This window comes from Belonocnema kinseyi, chromosome 8 (genome assembly GCF_010883055.1).
Source record: "Belonocnema kinseyi isolate 2016_QV_RU_SX_M_011 chromosome 8, B_treatae_v1, whole genome shotgun sequence".
Taxonomy (NCBI): Eukaryota; Metazoa; Arthropoda; class Insecta; order Hymenoptera; family Cynipidae; genus Belonocnema; species Belonocnema kinseyi.
The window spans coordinates 52,708,801-52,727,943 of NC_046664.1; the positions used below are offsets into that span (position 1 = coordinate 52,708,801).

General features: G+C 28.2%; 1 protein-coding gene across 3 annotated transcripts in view; it reads right to left on the minus strand.

Annotated features, from left to right (window-relative positions):
- Positions 1 to 8,146: 8,146 nt before the first annotated feature.
- LOC117178831 (endothelin-converting enzyme homolog) overlaps positions 8,147 to 19,143 on the minus strand; it is a 68,369-nt gene continuing 57,372 nt past the window's right edge. For 2 of the 3 annotated variants that reach the window (XM_033370330.1, XM_033370329.1), the window contains exons 12-13: positions 14,441 to 14,580; positions 9,307 to 9,483 (exon numbers count right to left, since the gene is read on the minus strand). In XM_033370330.1, coding sequence (XP_033226221.1) covers positions 9,307 to 9,483; positions 14,441 to 14,580 — 317 coding nt within the window. Of the gene's footprint in view, positions 9,484 to 14,440; positions 14,581 to 19,143 lie in introns of all 3 variants that reach the window. The other variant, XM_033370328.1, reaches the window with a different exon arrangement.

Below are 19,143 nucleotides of genomic sequence, written 5' to 3' on the forward strand. Positions count from 1 at the left end.
AAATGGCATACTTGAAAACTGTTCCGCGGTATGCTGCCGCATAACGCCCGAGTGCGAGCGCGAGGACTCCCTCTACAACCGGCTCTGTAACTCAATTAATTTAAATTTTTCCATTTTCTTATTAGACATTTTTCATAGTAAAAAAGTCAAGCTTTCTTTTGAGACTATTAAAAAAAATCTTAGATGCCTAATTGCGAAAAAAGTTAAATAAACAATTGATTTATTGAAAAAATTGTTTAAACAATTTTTTTTGTTATAAATAATAAAATAGGATGAAAGCGTGTAAAAAGCACTTTCCAAAACCCTCATAAAAATTTTAAATCGCGTAATTAGAAAGGAAGTTACAGGCGTTTGAAACTACCCCTGCAGGCATTGGGGTTGAAAATTCAACCCCCCCTCACTTGGGGAGGGTTGGTAATCCTGGTCTATAAGTTTGTGGATTAACTACTGTTGGATAGGCGAACATGTTCCCAGAATTTAGAGACAATCGAAAGACATGACTTTTTGAGTTGGGTCAGTTGAGGAATAATGCCCCATATAGTCTTTAACAATAATAATAAGAAAATGTTTTTGAAAGCTTACAGGGGCCTTCCCACTCCTGGCGAAATAAGTTTATGTGCCCTTATTCAATCCGGCAGATCAATTTAAGAATAGAAATTTACAAAAAAAATAGAAAATGACAAAATAACACAAAATTTTTTCTCAGTACAGTGACAAATCGGACAAATCAAATTTTGTATTTAGAATGGTAATTTTTTGAGTTGTGAAGGGGAAGGGGAAAATTACGTCACACGCTATCCCTTTCCCAGATTTATGTAAAAATCATTTAAGTTAAGACTAAGTTTTCAATTTAAAACTAATACTAAACTTAAAAAAAAATAATACTAATACAATCCCTATCAGTCTCTGTCAGAATTATTTTATTTGAAAATTTATAATCAAAACGTCTTTTCTTTTCATAGATTAAATTTTATTCATGTCGATGAAAAAAAGTTTTTTTTTGTTTAAAACATGTTTCAAATATCACGAATAAACATAACTTCCTTACTCTTTGATCAAATGTATTGATATTGGTCAATCGATTTTTCTCGAAGCAAGAAATCTTTTATATACTTGCATCAACTTTCAATTACGTTATTGAAAAAATTTAGCTAACAAAAAACCGTATTTGGAATATTATGCATTACCATGGCTTTCGTATTCTTTCAAAAAGTTTATCAATATTACGAGTCAATCGATTCGTCTCGAATCATCGAAACATCTTTTTCATTCTTGCATCAACTTTAAATTATGAGAAAGAACAAACTTTTGCTTCAAAATCAATTTGAAATATAATATAAATGACGAAAACTTCCTTCATTTTTAATAAAATATATTGGTCTTTTATAATCTTCAATCAACTTTGAATCATGTTAATGAAAAAATTTAACTATAAAATTTCGATTTTTAAAATAAATGAGCGCTAAAAAAAGTCCATAAATAGTTTTTTTAAATCCTTCGGTCAGTTTCAAGAATTTAGTTGTGAAAATAAGACAATTGTTAGAATATTGTATTATATACATATTTTTAAACTGAGGAACATTTGATTAAATGAATTACAAATTTTTCGAGAAATTTACCATTACAAAACTTCTTCTAGGAGGAAGCAAAATTAAACGATTTTACTTTACAGAGAAGGTCTGTCATAATTTTATGATGTCTTAATTGTATGGCACCTCTAAAAATTTACCCATTGTCAAAATGCTCTTTGATTTTAAAATCTTTCAAAATTTTGTGAATTTAACAGAAATTAGAAGGACTACACGTTCACCACTTCCGAAGAGGCGCTTTTTACAATTATAGGATAGAACGTAATTTACAAGTTCATTTAATTTTCTACTTTGAAACACTTTAGGCCCTGATACAGTTGTTTTAAAATTACCTCTTTTTAATATTAAACCGAAAAAATAAACTATGTAAAGTTGGTTTGAATTATAAAAAGAAGTTAAAAACTATGGAGATTTTAACTCACTGAAAGTTTCTACTGGTTAAATGTCTAATTGAGTAAACGTTTAAATTAGCCTAATTATTTGAACGTATAAACGGTCAAAAGTGGAGCCCTAATTAAACTCCTGAATTTATATAAATTGCTATAGTTATTTCTTCAATAAAAAAGAGTTAAATTGGTGCTTCATTAAGTCAATGGTCTTTAATTTCCTTATCGAAATCCAATTATTCTATCTTTAGACTGACTTTGACATCTTTTAATATCCGGGGATACGCCTCTAATTAGAAATAATTACTAATATTACAGAACCATTGCGTTATCTGTTTTGCCTTACGCACAAATTTTATCGCAAATTTCACGAAATTATCAGCAAGGTTTCATAATCTCAGACACAAGGCCATAGTTAACTTTGAGGCCGTGTATAAGTTACGCAAAAATTTTCAAGGGGGGGAGGGGGGTCAAAATTTTTTGAAGCTGTCTTACATGGGGGAGATGCCTAATCAAACCCGTTTCTCACGTAAGATATTAGTTTTGAAGTATGTAAATCACTCAAAAACAAAATTAAAACAAGACTTAATTAATTAGTAGTAATATTATTCAATGTAACAATAATAAATCCACGAAATAAAATAAATAAGGTTTGATCCAACCCCTCCCACTAAAAAAATGATTCAGATTTGATAAAGATAGGAAATAACATAGATTAAAAATATTATTCTTTAGTCTATAAATTGTCAAAATTCCGATTTATTTATCACAGGGTTCATAGTCATCCTTTTTTATTTAAAATTCAACTATTTTGTTAAAAATCTAACTTCTTGAACTCAAAAATTTTTACAAGTTAATTTTTTTTTTAAATTCCTCAAATTTTAACAAAGCATTACACTATGCATTCCACTTTTAAATAAAAATGGATATTTTTTAGTTGAAAATTCATGTATTTTATTAAAAACTCAAATTTTTGGTAGAAAATTAATCTTTTTGGTTAAAAATGTAACTATTTGATTAAAAATTCATGTGTTTTGTTCAAAATTCGAGTTTTTCATTCAAAGTTAATATTTTTGTAAAAATAAAATTGTTTGCTTTATGGTTTAACTCTGACTTATGTTTATCAATTTAAACAAATTTCTTAAATATCAACCATTCAATTTTTTGTTAAAAATTCAACTCATTGGTTGCAACCTCAACTTCACAATTTATTTTTTTTTTGGTTAAAGATTCATAATTTTAGTAAAAAATTGATCTCTTCGGTTTAAAATTAGACTTTTTCAATTAGTTTTTTGGGTTTTAAACCTTGTTTCAACTAAAAATAGAACTATTTGCTTAAAAATTCCACTGCTTCATTTAAAATGAACTTTTTATCTTCTTGTTCTGAAAATGCAACTATTTGGTTAAAAGTATACGTATTTTGTCGAGAATTCATCTTTGTTGGCAGAAAATAAATCTTTTTGCTTAAAAATTCAATTATCTGATTAAAAATTCAATTGTTGTGTAAAAATCTCGTCTTTTTTAATTAAGAATTCATAATGGCATTCTTCCGGTTTATTGACTGAAAAATCTTTCTCGCTTGAAAATTCAACTTTCTTGTTTTCATGTTTAGTTTAGTATTCAACTTTTTTTATTTAAAGTGACACTCTTTACTTAGTTAAAATATAAAATGTTACACTTTTTTTATAATTCATCTTATTTGGTTGAAATATCAGTAAGACTTTACTCCCCCCACCCCCCTAACGCCTGACCTTATTTTTTAGATGATTCTTGAAGAAATTGACGGAAAAAAATTGAGCTTTTTTCTTTGGAAAAATGCATTCTAAATTTAAAAATTAAAGAAACAATCATTTTATTTGTGTTATTTTTACTTTTAATAAGCGTAGCACATAATGTACAAGAATAATACAGAAAAATAAACGCTCATACTCGTTTTCGTCGTTGTATACGACACATTTTTTTGCACTTATAAACCAGACACGAATCATGCACAACTATATTATTAGTTAACGCCAATTATTGTTATAGTTTATGGCACGAGACAATTATCATACAAGTAACGGTTCACAAAAACACGCGAGATTACCCTTAACATATAATTAAGGCCTAGGAATCTTCATTCTTAAATGACTATTCTATTGTTATTTACTTTAAACAATAATAATCGTTAAAAATTTTCTCCCAAAAATGATTTTCAAAATCTAAATCTCCGTTCAATCGCAAAAATGTGATTACGATTTTTTAAAATTATAATTTAATTAATACGGAAATTTTATCAAGGGGTTACTTCAATTTTTCGTACATTTGTAACTAGTAATTATTCTATTAGATACTTTAAAAATGAATTGAAAAAAATAATACTGGCAAATATACAATATGAAATTAGAAAATACAAGAAGATTAGGATTATTGGGAGAAAAATATATTATGAAAAAGCAAAATTTAATATATCCCTGCTCTTGTTCATTATTAGCTCTATATTACCATTTTCTAACGTTAAGTTTTCCGGTGCCATCATGATCATTCTGAAACGAAAATTTATTTTTTAGGAAGAATAAGGCAGTTCCTTACAGGTTTCCATACGCTTAAGGAAGACGGTATTGATCGGATATTTTTACACTTTATCAGCGAAATTGTCTCAGTGATTAAAAGAGAACAAAATATACAAATAATAAAATTACTTTGCAAATTAATGTAAAGACTAGTCCAAACTTTATAAAAAGGTGAAAATCTGGTTTCTTCTACGGCTCGAGTTTTCCTTTTTTACATTTCTCTATTTCCTACAGATTTTGCCATACCAAATTTCCAGCACGCTATACAGGAAATCCTTTATGTAAAATATTAACTTCCTTTTTGCAAGCATGAATGAACTATTTTTCAAAATCTACTGTGATATGTACTAGGGGCTACATCCAAGTTTTATGAACTTTTCCTTTTTCACTTAATTTAGGTGAATATAATTTTGATTAGCTCTTGGTTATAGCAAGTGCATTAAATTTTTTCAAATTATATTTTAACTTTGAACCGGATAAAAAAATGATATTTTCTAATAAAGTATTAAGATTGTAAGGATTTTCTTTATAATTACTATAAAATTTGGGTTTCTCATAAATTCATACCGCAATATTGAAAACCTATTTTCTTATTTAAAAAGGAAGCTAAAGAAAATCCAGTTTGTGTAAGATAAATCTAGAAGTACATTCAATTCAGACAATAGAAAATTTTAATTTTTTTCTCATTTTAGAAATTTAACAGTTTGACAGGTCCTAAAATTACGAATAATTTATTAACATTAGTAGGCGACAATCATTGACTCGAATAACTTCAGCTTAAATGAAATTCATTTTCATATTTCACTTTTCGAAGTGTTTTTAAACTTCCCTCGCACAATGAATAATTAAACATTAAATATCTTATCTTTCAAATTCTACATTGAAGAATGTATTCAAAAAATTGACTTATAATTAACTTGATTAAAACTTAAAACGTCACAATATTTTTAAAAAGTATACCGATTTTTTAAAATATGACGTCACATTTTATAGTACTGCGTCACGGGTCTATTGCATATTACCCATCACAGTAATTTTATATTTATATTGAAAATAAAAATCTGTTTAAAACAAATTGCCTTTTCAAAATATAAATTGAAACTGTGGAAGAATTGAAAATATCTTGATGTACTCAAAGTAATTGTACATATGGTTTTCCTTTTTTCTTCTATTAAGATTCAAAGTTTTTTATAAATACAAATTTATTATATAAAATATATAATTAGAATTGAGATGAAAGAGAGCAACTTAGATTTGCAATTAAAAGTAGTAAGTTTAATACTCTGAGAAGCTTAAAAACTATCCTGCCTGCAGAAATGAGCGCTCTCATGTGAGTTTTTCCTGGTTCAATATTTTTTAAGACAAATAATAAATCAGTGATTCAAATACAAAAGTTATCTTCTTGTAGTTGACAAAAATTGGATATTATTTTTAACTTTTTAATCGATATGATGATTGGCAAGAAAAATTATTCGACTATATCTTCCCTCTGATCCCTTTTTTGGAACTTGGTCAGTCTTAGTGTCCCGTCTATTTTTATCATTCAAGTAAAGTATGTTTCTTTACCGATAAAGTTCTAAAAATATAAAAAATTAGTGTTTCTCACCTGATTGGCTAAATACTAAAACAATTATAATAATTTCTGCGTTTAACCGATTTAACATTTAACATGTTGAGAAGAAAAACTTTGTTAACCAGTTTCATTTCTGACTAAAAAAGATGGATTTTCAAAAAATTAATTTTGTATAAAGTAGCTCAGCTTGAAACCAACTATTTTAATTTTGAACTAAAAAATCAATCTTTTTCAATTAAATATGGAACAGTTATATTTTAAAATAAAAAGATTAATATTTAACAAAAAAAGAAAGGAATTTTCAACAAAAAACTAGAGAGATGAATGTTAACTGAAATGATGAATCTTCAACCAAAAAAATGATTTTTTAATAAAAAAGTAAAATTTGCAACCAAGTAATTGAATTTTTAACTAAAGAGAAGTTTTGATCAAGAAATGGAATAATTAAATTTTCAACCAACGAAGGAAATTTTTTAACAAAACACATGAATTCAACAAAATAGTTGATTTCCCACCTGAAGAAGATTATTTTGTTTTTAATTCAAGTATTTAAATTTTCAGTTAAAAAATTTTTCGAAACCATAAAGAGACAAATTTATAACAAAATAATTTAACTCATAGCCAAAATATATTAAGTTTTGTCAAATCGTTGAATTTTTGACCGTAAAAGATGAATTTTCAATCCAAAAAGATGAAATTTCAACTAAAGAAGGTCAATTTTGTACCAAAACTGGAATTGTTTAAATTTATTTTATATTTTTAGTTAAAAATGTTAATATTTAAAAAATAAAAGGGATTATCAACAAAATATTTCTAATTTGAACCAAAGAGTGAATTTTCAAAAAAAATGGAAGTTATATTTTTGACAAAAAATATTTATTTTCAAAAAGTAAAATGATTAAACTTTAACCAAAAAAACGAATTTTTAAGAAATTAGTGAAAGATCGAAACATAACTTAAACGATATAAAATTTCTGCCGATTAAATTTTCTAGAAATAAGTTGATTTTGAAACCAAAAGTTGAATATTGTACCAAAATAGTTGTATTTTTAACCCAAACAGGCGAAATTGTTTACATTTTATTTTTCAACCCAAAAAGATGATTTTTCGATCAAATAATTGAATTTTTATCAAAATAATTAAATTTACAACAAAACAGGTACAATTTTGACTGAAAAAGATCAAATTTCTACCCAAAGAGATAAATTTTGAACTAAGAAACATTTTTCAGTCAAAACACAAAAAAATCAACCAAATTGTTAAATTTTCTATCAAATAATAAAAATTTCAACAAGAAAAACGATAAATTCTCAATTAAACATATAATAGTAGATTATTCAGGCAAAAAGCCTTAATTGAACAAAAAATAGTTCAATTTAACAGGAAAAGCGAAAAAAAGAGAAAAGAAGTTAATAGTCGAAAGGCTGTGAAGCCTTTGATAAATAAATAGAGGAGAGTATTCGAATATGAGATATTCTCGTAATATGAGATAGCGGGGTATCAGCTTAACTAAGAGACCCACTCTGTTGGTTCGATCACTAACATTGTAGCCCTTGAAAAAAGAGTAATTTCGTGGTGTACTCCATTTTTCATTGGGCTTCTAAAGATTATAGGCGAACTTTTTGTGAAATCGATGGTGGTCGAGTTCTTGGAAGGGAATTCTTTAAACCCTATTTATTATTCATTAAATATGTATTTAGCAGTAAAGTTTGTCTGGACTGATGGGGATTGAATAACTAAGTAGGAAAATATCCATAGTGTTGAAGTTTTTCATTGTACAGGTCAAGCATAGTAAGTGCATAGTTGCACGGTGTGGTTCTCATAATATTCTTATATATCTAAATAGCAGTAAATTTATACTTCGGAAACATATAATAAAGTTTTTCATGAAAAATAATACTTTATTCTGCATTTTATTAGCTATTTCCTGGGGTATCTCATATTATGAGAATAGTTTGACGAGTTTGGAAAAAGCACTTTTTTACATTTTTTGTATTTTCAGCATAAAAAAAATTTTTAATAAAATTTTTTATTTGAGCTGCTTATGGCAAACTAAATTTTCTTTAAAATGACCTATATTACTTTTAAATTTAGTACATAGAATTCCGACAATCACGCCAAACAGAGTTGGTATCTCATATTTAGGTACTCTCCTCTACGAATTATTATAATCCGTGAAACAAAGAGTAATAGTTGAAATAAACATTAAATTTCATTTTCAATACTTTACAACTACGAGCTGAGAAAACTGAACATTTTATTCAGAAAATAATGTTTTTTTAGTTTCTGACCAAAAACTGCTAAATCATGTTGTATGAATACGCAATATTTCAGGCCTTAAACTGAAGTTTTTTCAAATAAAAGAAAAATACGTTAAAATTGATTAAAAGTTTAACCGAATGAAATGTTCTATCGGTTAAATATCTAAAAGTTTAAGCATAGAAATTATTCTAATTGTTTAAATGTTTAACAAGTCAAGTGTAATGCACTACAAAAAACGGGTTTTAAATATAAAAAATCGGTTTTTAAATTTGTTGTTAGAGGTACAAAATGAGAGATTATTCATCAACAGAATATTATAATTTATAAAAGTAAAAAATGTGAGGGAGCTTCAAAACTCCCACAATTATTGTTCTCACAGTTTATGTAAATGTGTAGAAAAATAATAGTATCCTCCAGGATTGTACAAAAATCAAGAACAAAATTTTATTTTAAAAATGAATTCTAAGAAAATTTTTAGTTTTGAACCAGAAGAAACGAACATAAGAACGAGATTCACCTTGATGGGATACAAATTCTACGATATATTACTTGTAATAATATAATAATACGAATAAATTACATTTAACGTTAATCGATAGCAGTAGTCTTAAATTATATAGTGCCTTGTGACAAATAAGTGCTGGCACACAACCTGGACTTTTCATATTAGAGATTCACTCATAAAAAAGCTCTAATTTCCAATTTTTCTTTTTTCTTCTCTTTTTGAAAATAATCATATGACACGCACACTTTCATTCTTTTTACACCGTGGACGACCGGTGCTACATTCTTAACAAATACCATTGTACAGGCCGAAAAATCTGAGTCAAATTCAGATTTAAACTCCTGTTTGTAGGAAATGACTTAATACATTTTAAAATCCCTTTTTGGCTCGATTTTTCTTCAGAGAAAAAAGTCTGCTTTTAAAAATTGGGGAAAATTTATTACCACACTTCACATTTGTGAACGGGGTTCATTTTCGAGCCCTTTGGGCAGTTGAATTCGGTGGAGAATTCTGCAAGGTTTGAAAGGGGACCTATCACTCGAAATTTAGCCGGACAGTGAGAATCCTTCTCGATTTGGAGGCCAATTGCCTCGGACGTTACTGCAGAGCACCATACCTGTGAATTAATTATTGTATTATATTCTTGTTTTTTTTTTAGTTGTGATAGTTTTATCAGCAAAAGGGAGAATAAATGAGACCATTAATGATTGGGAACCAAATTTTTGTCTAGTTAGTTTCGAAATGTATTTTTTTCTAATCATCTCAAGGCGTCGAATACAAGACTTGTTTCAAGCCCTATATTTCGGAATCTAGGATATTTATATGAAAATCTATCCATTGAGAAATCTTATACTTTTATAATAAGAGATTCTGAACAAGCCTTCATAAAATCTAATCCACACCGAAATTATATCAAATCCTATCTTCTCACTTTTCCGAAATTGCTATCAAATTCTATCCATCCAGAAATCTTATACCTTCCTCGCAATATATTCTCATTAACCCGCTAATAAAACTTTCCTACACAGAAAATGTATCAAATCTTTAAAATTGTTTTCATCCAGAAATCTTATAATTTTTTATCAAACGATTCTCAATCAACTCCATAAGATCTTATCCACACATTCAAATCCTGTCTTCTAAAATTTCGGAAATTTCTATCAAATTCGCTGCATCGAAAAATCTTATATTTATCTATGAATAATTTTTCATTAAACTTCTATCAAATTTTATTGGCACAGGACTTGATGAAATATTGAAAGATTTTAATCGGATAGAGTTGGATAAAATGTTCGAGGATTTTATCCAACTCTATTCGCCGTGAAATCTTATACCTTTCTATCAAAAGAGTCTCATTAAACCTTTTTAAATCTTATGCACACAGAACTTTTATCAAGTCCTATCTTCTAAAATTTCAGAAAGATGTATCAAATTCTATCCATCGAGTAATCTTACATCTTTCCCTCAAAAATTCATCATTATAATTCAATCCAATCTTATTGGCAAAGAACTTGGTATAGTCTGGGGAAATTTAATCCTACTCTATCTGTCGTGCAATCTTATAATTTTTTGCAAAATATTCTCATAAACCGTCTATCTAATCTTATCCACACATATCTTATATCAAATCTCATCTTTTAGAATGTCAGAAACCTTTATCAAATTCTATTAATACCGAAATCTTATTCCTTTCTATCAATCAATTTTCATCAAACCTCCGTCAGACCTCATTCATACAGAACTTGCATCAAATCAGATCTTTATAAAATTAAGTAATTTATGTCAAATACTATACATCAAAAAATCTTATATTTATCGATCCATAATTTCGTTTAAAAATGCTAGCAAATCTTATTGATACAGGACTTGTATCAAATCTTATGTTTCGGAAACTAGGATAAATTAATCATCGAATAAACTTTTACTTTTCTATTAACAAATTCTAAGTATGCGACTATCAAATTTTATCTACGCAGAACATACCTCAAATCATTTCTTCCAAAATTTAAAAAATTATTAACCAAATTCTATACATATGAAAACCTCACATTTATCTATCAATAATTTGTTACTATAATTTTATCAAATTTTATTTGCACAAAACTTAATAAAATATTGAAATGTTTTATCCGGTTCGAGTTGGATAACATCGTTTAAGAATTATCTAACTCTATTCGCCGTGAAATCTTATACTTTTCTATCAAAATATTCTCATTAAACCTCTATAAAATCTTCTCCACACAGATATTATATCAAATCTTATCTTGTAGATAATCGGAAACCTTCATAAAATTCTATTCATCCAGAAATCTTATACTTTTCGATCAAACTATTTTTATTAAATCTCCATCTAAGCTTATTCATAAAAATCTTGTATCAAATCAGATCATCATAAATTTGAGAAATTTCGATTAAATTCTATAAATCAAAAAATCTTATATTTATTCATCAATAATTTCTCATTCAAATTTTAGGAAACCTTATTGTCACATAATTTGTATCAAATCTTATGCTTCGGGAACAAAAATATTTCTATTAAAATTCATGCATCGAAAAATCTTATACTTTTCTGTCAACAGATTCTCAGTATGCCACTAGTGAATATTATCGACACAGAGCATGTTATAAATTCTTTTTCCTAAAATTTTGAAAAATTCTATTAAGTTCTATCCATCTAAAAATCTTACACTTTTCTGTCAAGAGATTCTCATTAAACCTCTATCAAATCTTAACCATAAAGAACATCTATGAAATACTCTCTTCCAAAATTTCGGATATTCCTACCAAATTTTATACATCGAAAATTTTTATATTTATCGATCAATAATTTCTCATCAAACCTGTACCAAATCTCATCCAATTAGAATTAAATCAACTTATTTATGGATTGTTATTTGTATTATACTTGTTTGACGATGATACCGAAAATGCTGTTTGTTTTTACGTATTTCTAACGGCTTAGCAGATCCTTCTAGAAAGTTACAATTTTTATTTTTTTAAAGATAATTCTTAAGGGTTATACTCGTTCAGACCCACCGATTCTGAATTTTTAAAATAAAAATTACTAAATTAATTATTAGAAATTTTTTATTCATCAATTTTAATCTCATTTATGAGTCAAAAAAGTTTCGATAATCTCAGCCAAGACAAGACTCGTCTTGAGTCAAATAAACGTCGTCTTGGCCAAGACAAGGCTCGACTTAAGACAAGTAAGCGACGTTTCACCTGTCGTGGCCATAAAAGTGAGACGAAGACCTATGTCTCGACTCAGTTTTGAGACGCAGCCAGACATCGATGTCTTGGAGACAAACTGAAGACATTAACAAGTCGAACTCAAGTCGAATCATTTTTACTCGGGCTATTCCATCAAACAAATTGCATTAACGCTCTATAAAATCTCATCCACGTAGAACTCGTATTAAATCTTATCTTCGAAAATTTTGGAAATGTTTACCAAATTCTATCCATCGAGAAATCTTGTATGCGCCAATTTATAATATCTTATTAAAATTCTAGTACATCTTATTGGAACAATACTTGGTCAAATCTTTAATGATATGATCCAATTTTATCCGTCGTAAGATCGTATAATTTTCAAAAAATAGCATCTCATTAAACCTCTATCAAATCTGACAAAAATGCATATCAAATCGTACCTTCAAGAATTTCGGAAATTTCTATCAAATTATATTTATTCAGAAATCTTATACTTTTCTATCGATAGCTTACCACTGAACCTCTATCAAAAGTTATCCACACAGATCTTGGTTCTAATCCTATAATCCAAAATTTTAGAAATTTCTATCAAATTCTATCCATTAAAAAATCTCATACTTTTCTGTCAATAGATACTCATTAAGCATTTATCAAATTTTATCCACTCAGAACTTATATCAAACCCTATCTTCCACAATTTTTGAAATTTCTCTCGAATTAAATCCTATACAAAATCTTATTTGCAGAGAAATGATATCAAATCCTATATTTCAACATTTCGGAAACTTCTTTCAAATTCTATTGTTCAGGAAATCTTTTACTAGTATGTTAAATGATTTTCATTAAAAATCCATCAAGTCTTATCTACACAGAACATTTATCAAGTCCTATATTTCAAAATTTCGGAAATTTCGATCAAATTCTATCCATCTAAAAATCTTATATCTATCCATCAACAATGTATCATTAAAATTCTCACAAATATTTTTGGTACAAGACTTGATCAAATCTTGGAAGATTTTATTTAACTTTATCTATCCTAGAGTCTTAAACTTTTCTATCAAAGCTTTTAATTAAACCTGCATCAAAACTTATCCATACAGAATGCATATCAAATCCTATCTTCTAAAATTTCAGAAACTTTCATTAAATATTATCCATCCAGAAATCTTATACATGGATATCAAAAAATTACCATTAAACCTCCAACAAATCTTAAATACACTGAACTTGTATTAAATCCTATCTTCCAAAATTTGGAAAATTTCTATCGAATTCTATGCGTCGGAAAATCATATATTTGTCCATCAGTAGTTTTCCACTAAAATTCTATCAAACCTTATTGGCGCAGGACTTATATCAAATTATATATTCCAAAATCCTTGAAAATTTTATACAACTGCATCTGCGGAGAAATCTTAGATTTTTCTTTTAAAAACTTCTCATTGAAATTTTATTATAACTTATTGACGCTAGACCTGTATCAAATCCTCCGTATCATAATCCTGAAAGTTAATATCAAGTTGTATCGGTCGAGAAATCTTATACTTTCCTATCAAAATTTTCTCATTTCCTAAGATTTGATAGTTTTAATGAAAATATCTTAATACTTACGGGTTTTCGAAAATAGTATTTCATACTAGTCTGGCGCGGATAAGATTAGATAGAATTTCAATAAGAATGTGTTCATAAAAAAGCATAAGATATCCTCAAAATTTCTTCATAAATTTTATGTTATTTCTATAAAAAAGCCTAGTATAATCAAAAACGAATACTAAAATGGTCAGGATTTATGGATATATAATATATAATAGGATTCGATTGAATTTTTATAAAAAAATGTATAAAAGTGTACATGATTTGGTGGGACACTGGTATCTTTCGTTTTGATAGAAATCACTAGCAATTCTATCAAAAATGTTGGCAGAACCTTATAAAGCAAGAAACCGAGGGACACTTACAAATAACATAATTAATTGATTATTCATTTTAATAGACTTTCCATCAATAAACTGTTTGATAGAAATATCAATAAAATTTTAAAAAATCGCGGATACAGGAAATGGATTGAAAAGCATGATTTTTTTTCCTATTAAACTTGTTCTACAGGATTCATAAATATATCTAAAGAACTACAATTTTATTTGAAATTTTCAAAGCAACTTATAATTTGTGAATTTGAAGTGACATATTTTTCAGTTATCGTCAAAATAATTTGTTTATTTTTAAATAGTGATAAAGAATGGTGACATTTTTTTGAGAGTCTAACAAATAGTTTGGATAAAACATTTAAATTATTTTGAAGAGGATATTAATTTAGATTCTACTAATGTTATGAAATTTGTATTTCTTCTCACCTGAGCAAAATTGAGGAAAAATAATTGACGATGCGTCATATTAAGGCCAGGTAGTGGCATCTGGTCCTTGTAGCTTTTTGGAGTAGTTATATATGCATGGTAAGCTGCTTTTAGGCCGCCATTGTCTGCTATATTTTCACCTGAATAAGGATAAAAAACGTTTCGGTAAATAAAAATATATCCAACACCTCCTTAAGGGACCATCCATATATTACGTAACACATTGTAAGAACGTTATAAAGACTTCAATCTCGGTATATAAGAATAGTTTTCTTTTTCATATTTCGGTATAAAATTATATATAAAAATAAAACCTTTTTATCTAATTTTTTGTTGAAGAAACAAAAAAAAGTATCTTATTTTTATTTTATTTTGATATAAATTTTAATTATAATATGTAACTTTTATTGAAATGTGAGAGTTTATCCCAGCAGCTAAAATTAAAAGAAAATAAATAAATAAGCTAACTTAATATTTCATATCGTAATAAGATGTTCTTAAATGACATATAGTCAGAAAAAATATTCGTTTATTCGAAAAAAATTTCTTTGAATTAAAGAAAAATATTCTTTGGCTATCAGTCAAAGAGAACTTTCTTTGATTTAAAGAAATTTCTTTGGTTGCAACGAATTGTTTTTTACTCAAACGAATTTTTTTTTAATTAAAAATAATTTTTTTTTCTTAATATTTATTTTTAGTTAAGGGATAACAATCATGTTAAGGAAACGGTTTCTTTAATTTAAAACATACATTTCTATCTTGAAGAATGTCAATTTCAGGTTCTTCAATTATGAATGGATAATTTAAAATGATGTATTTGATGTAACTTGAATGCTCTTTTTTTAATACTTCAATTTTTAAGATGAACATTCCAGAGTTTCCAATTCTAAATGTTTAAAATTATAGAAATTAAAAATGCAAATCAACATAATTATCGTACTTAAAACTTGAATAATTTTCTACTGTAAATCTTCAATATTAAAAACTCTTTAATTTCAATGATTCGCAATTTCGTTCTACAATTCTGAAAATTTGAAATAGAAAATTCTTTAATTTTTTATATTTACAATTAAAGAGTCATCATTTTGCAATATTCATAGATTTAAATAATGTAATTTTCAATGTTTTTTTAGAATATACAGTCCATCTTTTATTGAACTTTCATTCAGGAAATATTTTTATTTGGTGGTGAGAAAAAATTCCACCAAATATTTATCGAAAATTCCAAAAAATGGCGGAAATATGGAAGTTTTAAGTTTTTGAATAATCTTGTTTTAATTAATATATGAGGTTCTAATTATTGACCGACTTAACTCTTTAACGTCCTAATTTTCATTTTTGATGACAAGCTTCATAACGATAAAATTTCAAGAAAAAATTTGTTTCCAAAATTTGGTGAAACAGATAAAAGTGAAAAAAGATTTCAGAGATTGATCCAAATATTATTTGACAAAAATTAAACGCATTTATTGGTAGCACCACGTTAGTGTTGATGACCCGTGATACTTTTTCACTTGTTACATGCTTAATTGCTTGAATGAATGAAAGAGTTCTTATTTCTATTGTTATCAGGTATTCATTTTTCTATTCACTGTTAATAATGTTTTAAATTTGGTAATATATCGGTACTTGACTGGAAAAATATCATTCAAAAGATTTTATAATCCGTTTCCTATCAGACCAACATTTTATAAAAAAATCTCAGACACGTTCCTAAAAATATTCGAGATAAATAACCACTTATTTCCAAAAACCACTTCTATTGTGATCATTGCAGCGGACAAAATTTCTGAAGGTGAGACACTGACTCTCAAAAGTAAAATCACAGCCGTAAGTGAAGTGGAAAATAAATTAGAATTAGGAATAGAAATAAAAGAGGAAGTGGAAATGGAAGGTAACAAAGACGGTGATTTCTCTTCTCATAATAGCATCAAAATGTCAAAAATAGAAAAATAGCCAGATCTTTCATGTTTAAATACCTATTTACGAATTCTAGGGAATACAGAAATAAATTTTGTGGAGCTGCAAACAAAAAAATAAAAGGAAGTCGTGTTAAGAAAAGTTTGTAAAACAATGGGATGCAATCTGTTCTGGGATGCAATCTGTTCAAGACACTGAATGCGATGGTGATGAAATTATTAACAATTAAAAACATCTGTTTTAGGAGGCTAAATAAAGTAAAGATTAACAAATATAAATTCTAACTATTTTCCCCACAGTTGGAGTATTAAAAATATTGTAACTGAATTAAACTCTTCAAATCGCATGTCCCGCACCACTAAACGTTTAATTTAATCTGAATGTTATTTATCTTCCCTGGCCCAAAAGCGAGAAAACTATTTTGAGATCAAACGACATTGTTCGTTATAGAATTTTATTGAAATGATGATACTAGTCCCCTAATTCCAGGTAAAAATGAATGTGTAACAGTTTAAATTAATGGAGCAAGGTGAAACTTTAAAAACCTTTAGTTTTGCGTAATCTAAAAGTAATTTGTAAAGATATTCAGCAAGTGAACCCTAATAAAAAATCGGATTCTCAAAATTGGAAGTTTTAAGACCTAAAAAGTGCGTTATAGCAGGATAGAGTGACACTTACAATTGATGTGCTTGTGTACCCCATAAAAATGCCAAGATCATATTTATTTGTGGGAAAATACTTTAATTATCTAAATTAAACTGTTTGCTATTTTCGTCTCTTGAACATTTGAAAGCTCAAGCAATCTGGAATCCTGCACAGATTGGATGCTACTCTAATGACTGTATAAAATTTCTTGGCGATAGTAATCTCAAGTCTTTGAAAGCAAGCTTAAGCCGAAAATTATCTACAACTTCTAAATTGCATACAGATAGGTCAGACCTAGAAACCTTAGTGAAACCTGAAGATTAGTTCATTGATTACTTAAGTGAGCACATGAAAAAACTACGTTTTCGGGACTTCATTGCAAATGATAAAGTCTGTGCCTTAAAAGAACGAATGAAAATTTAAGAACAGGTATAATTCTCATGCTTTTAAATATTGCAGGAAACCACTATCTTGATAATCAAGATTCTTCACAAAGTCATTACTGGTCAAAACCTTAAGTAACCATTCATCCTTTTGAAGTTTACTGCCGCACACCAGAAAGAGAATTGAAGCGCATTAGTTAAATAGTAATATCTGATATTAAAGAATACAATCCGATTGCTGTACATTTGTGTCAGAAAAAAAACTAATGAAGTACTTACACGAAAAAGAAATAACTATAGACGAAGCATAATACGTTTCGGATGGCTCAGCAGCACCATAAAAAATCGTAAAAACTTTGTCCATATAGCACATCACGAGGGAGATTTTTAATGCAAAGCATAATGGAATTTGTATGCAACTTCTCATGGAAAAGGACATTGCGATGGAATTAGTGGCATTATCAAAAGATCAGCCTCTTAAACAAACTTGTAGCGTCCATACGTTAATCAACTCACGACTGCTCTTTCAATGAACGACTGGGCAACAATGCACTTTAAGGGCATTTATGTAGATTATTGTAGCAGTGAAAAATACAAAGCAGAAGAAGTGGTATTAAAAGAACGGTTCGAAAATTGCATCACAATTGATGAAACACAACAGATACATGGTGTTATTTCTATTGCGAAAACGCAAGTCAACACAAAACTTTCCTACTTCAGAAGATTTTAAGACAGTAACCATCTTGAAAACTGCGGCAACTACTAAAAAAAAATTAGCAAATGATTATTTGCATTGATAATAGTGATTATTATTTGACTGCAAACATTATTTGCTTTGTTAAAAATATCAATTTTTCGTTAGTTAAATACATCTAATGATTTTATTGATTAGCCGTATTTGATGCCAAGTGGTCACTGGCAGTTTATTACAACAAGGAAAAAGGAGTTTTAGTTTACAAGATGAGATAATACGACGAGACAACTTTATTTACGAAATTGCTGATAACAGTAATAATTATAGATTTTATGCTTTCACGATGATTCATTTTGATCAGAAGAGATATATCGGGTTTCACTCGTGTAAAAAACTGCCAATTGTTTTCCGACGTTTCGTGAACATTGCAGTTCACATCTTCAGGGCTGACCTGAAACTGAGGTATCAGGTCATGTTGTTCTTAGGTATGCTCTGTAGGATGCCTGTGATTGGCCAGAGTGCCTAATAACATCAATAGGGACAATGGTTAAACCAATAGGGACAATGAATATAATACCAATCCGATTTGGCTTTCCGTTTTCCCGGATTTTTTAAAAATGACTTGACTGGCCAATCAAGTTCGACCAGTCCCCACCGTGGGGCGCTCTGGTCAATCACAGGCATCGTAGAGAGTATACCTAAGAACAACATGACCTGATACCTCAGTTTCAGGTCAGCCCTGAAGATGTGAACTGCAATGTTCACGAAACGTCGGCAAACAATTCGTAGTTTTTTACACGAGTGAAACCCGAAATATCTCTTTTTATCAAAATGAATCATCGTGAAAGCATAAAATCTATTATTAAGGAACTCTACAGGGACAGTATTCTTACTAAAACCAACACCTTTAGTAAGCTCAGGACTTCTCAAGGTAAGCTACTAACATCCTTAGCTTTTTTAAAATGGTGCAGGGACAACAAAATCGTCCCAAAATTCTTACAACTGAAAAATAATTCGGGAACATCTAAATCCAAATCGATTCTGCATAATACAAGTTTGCT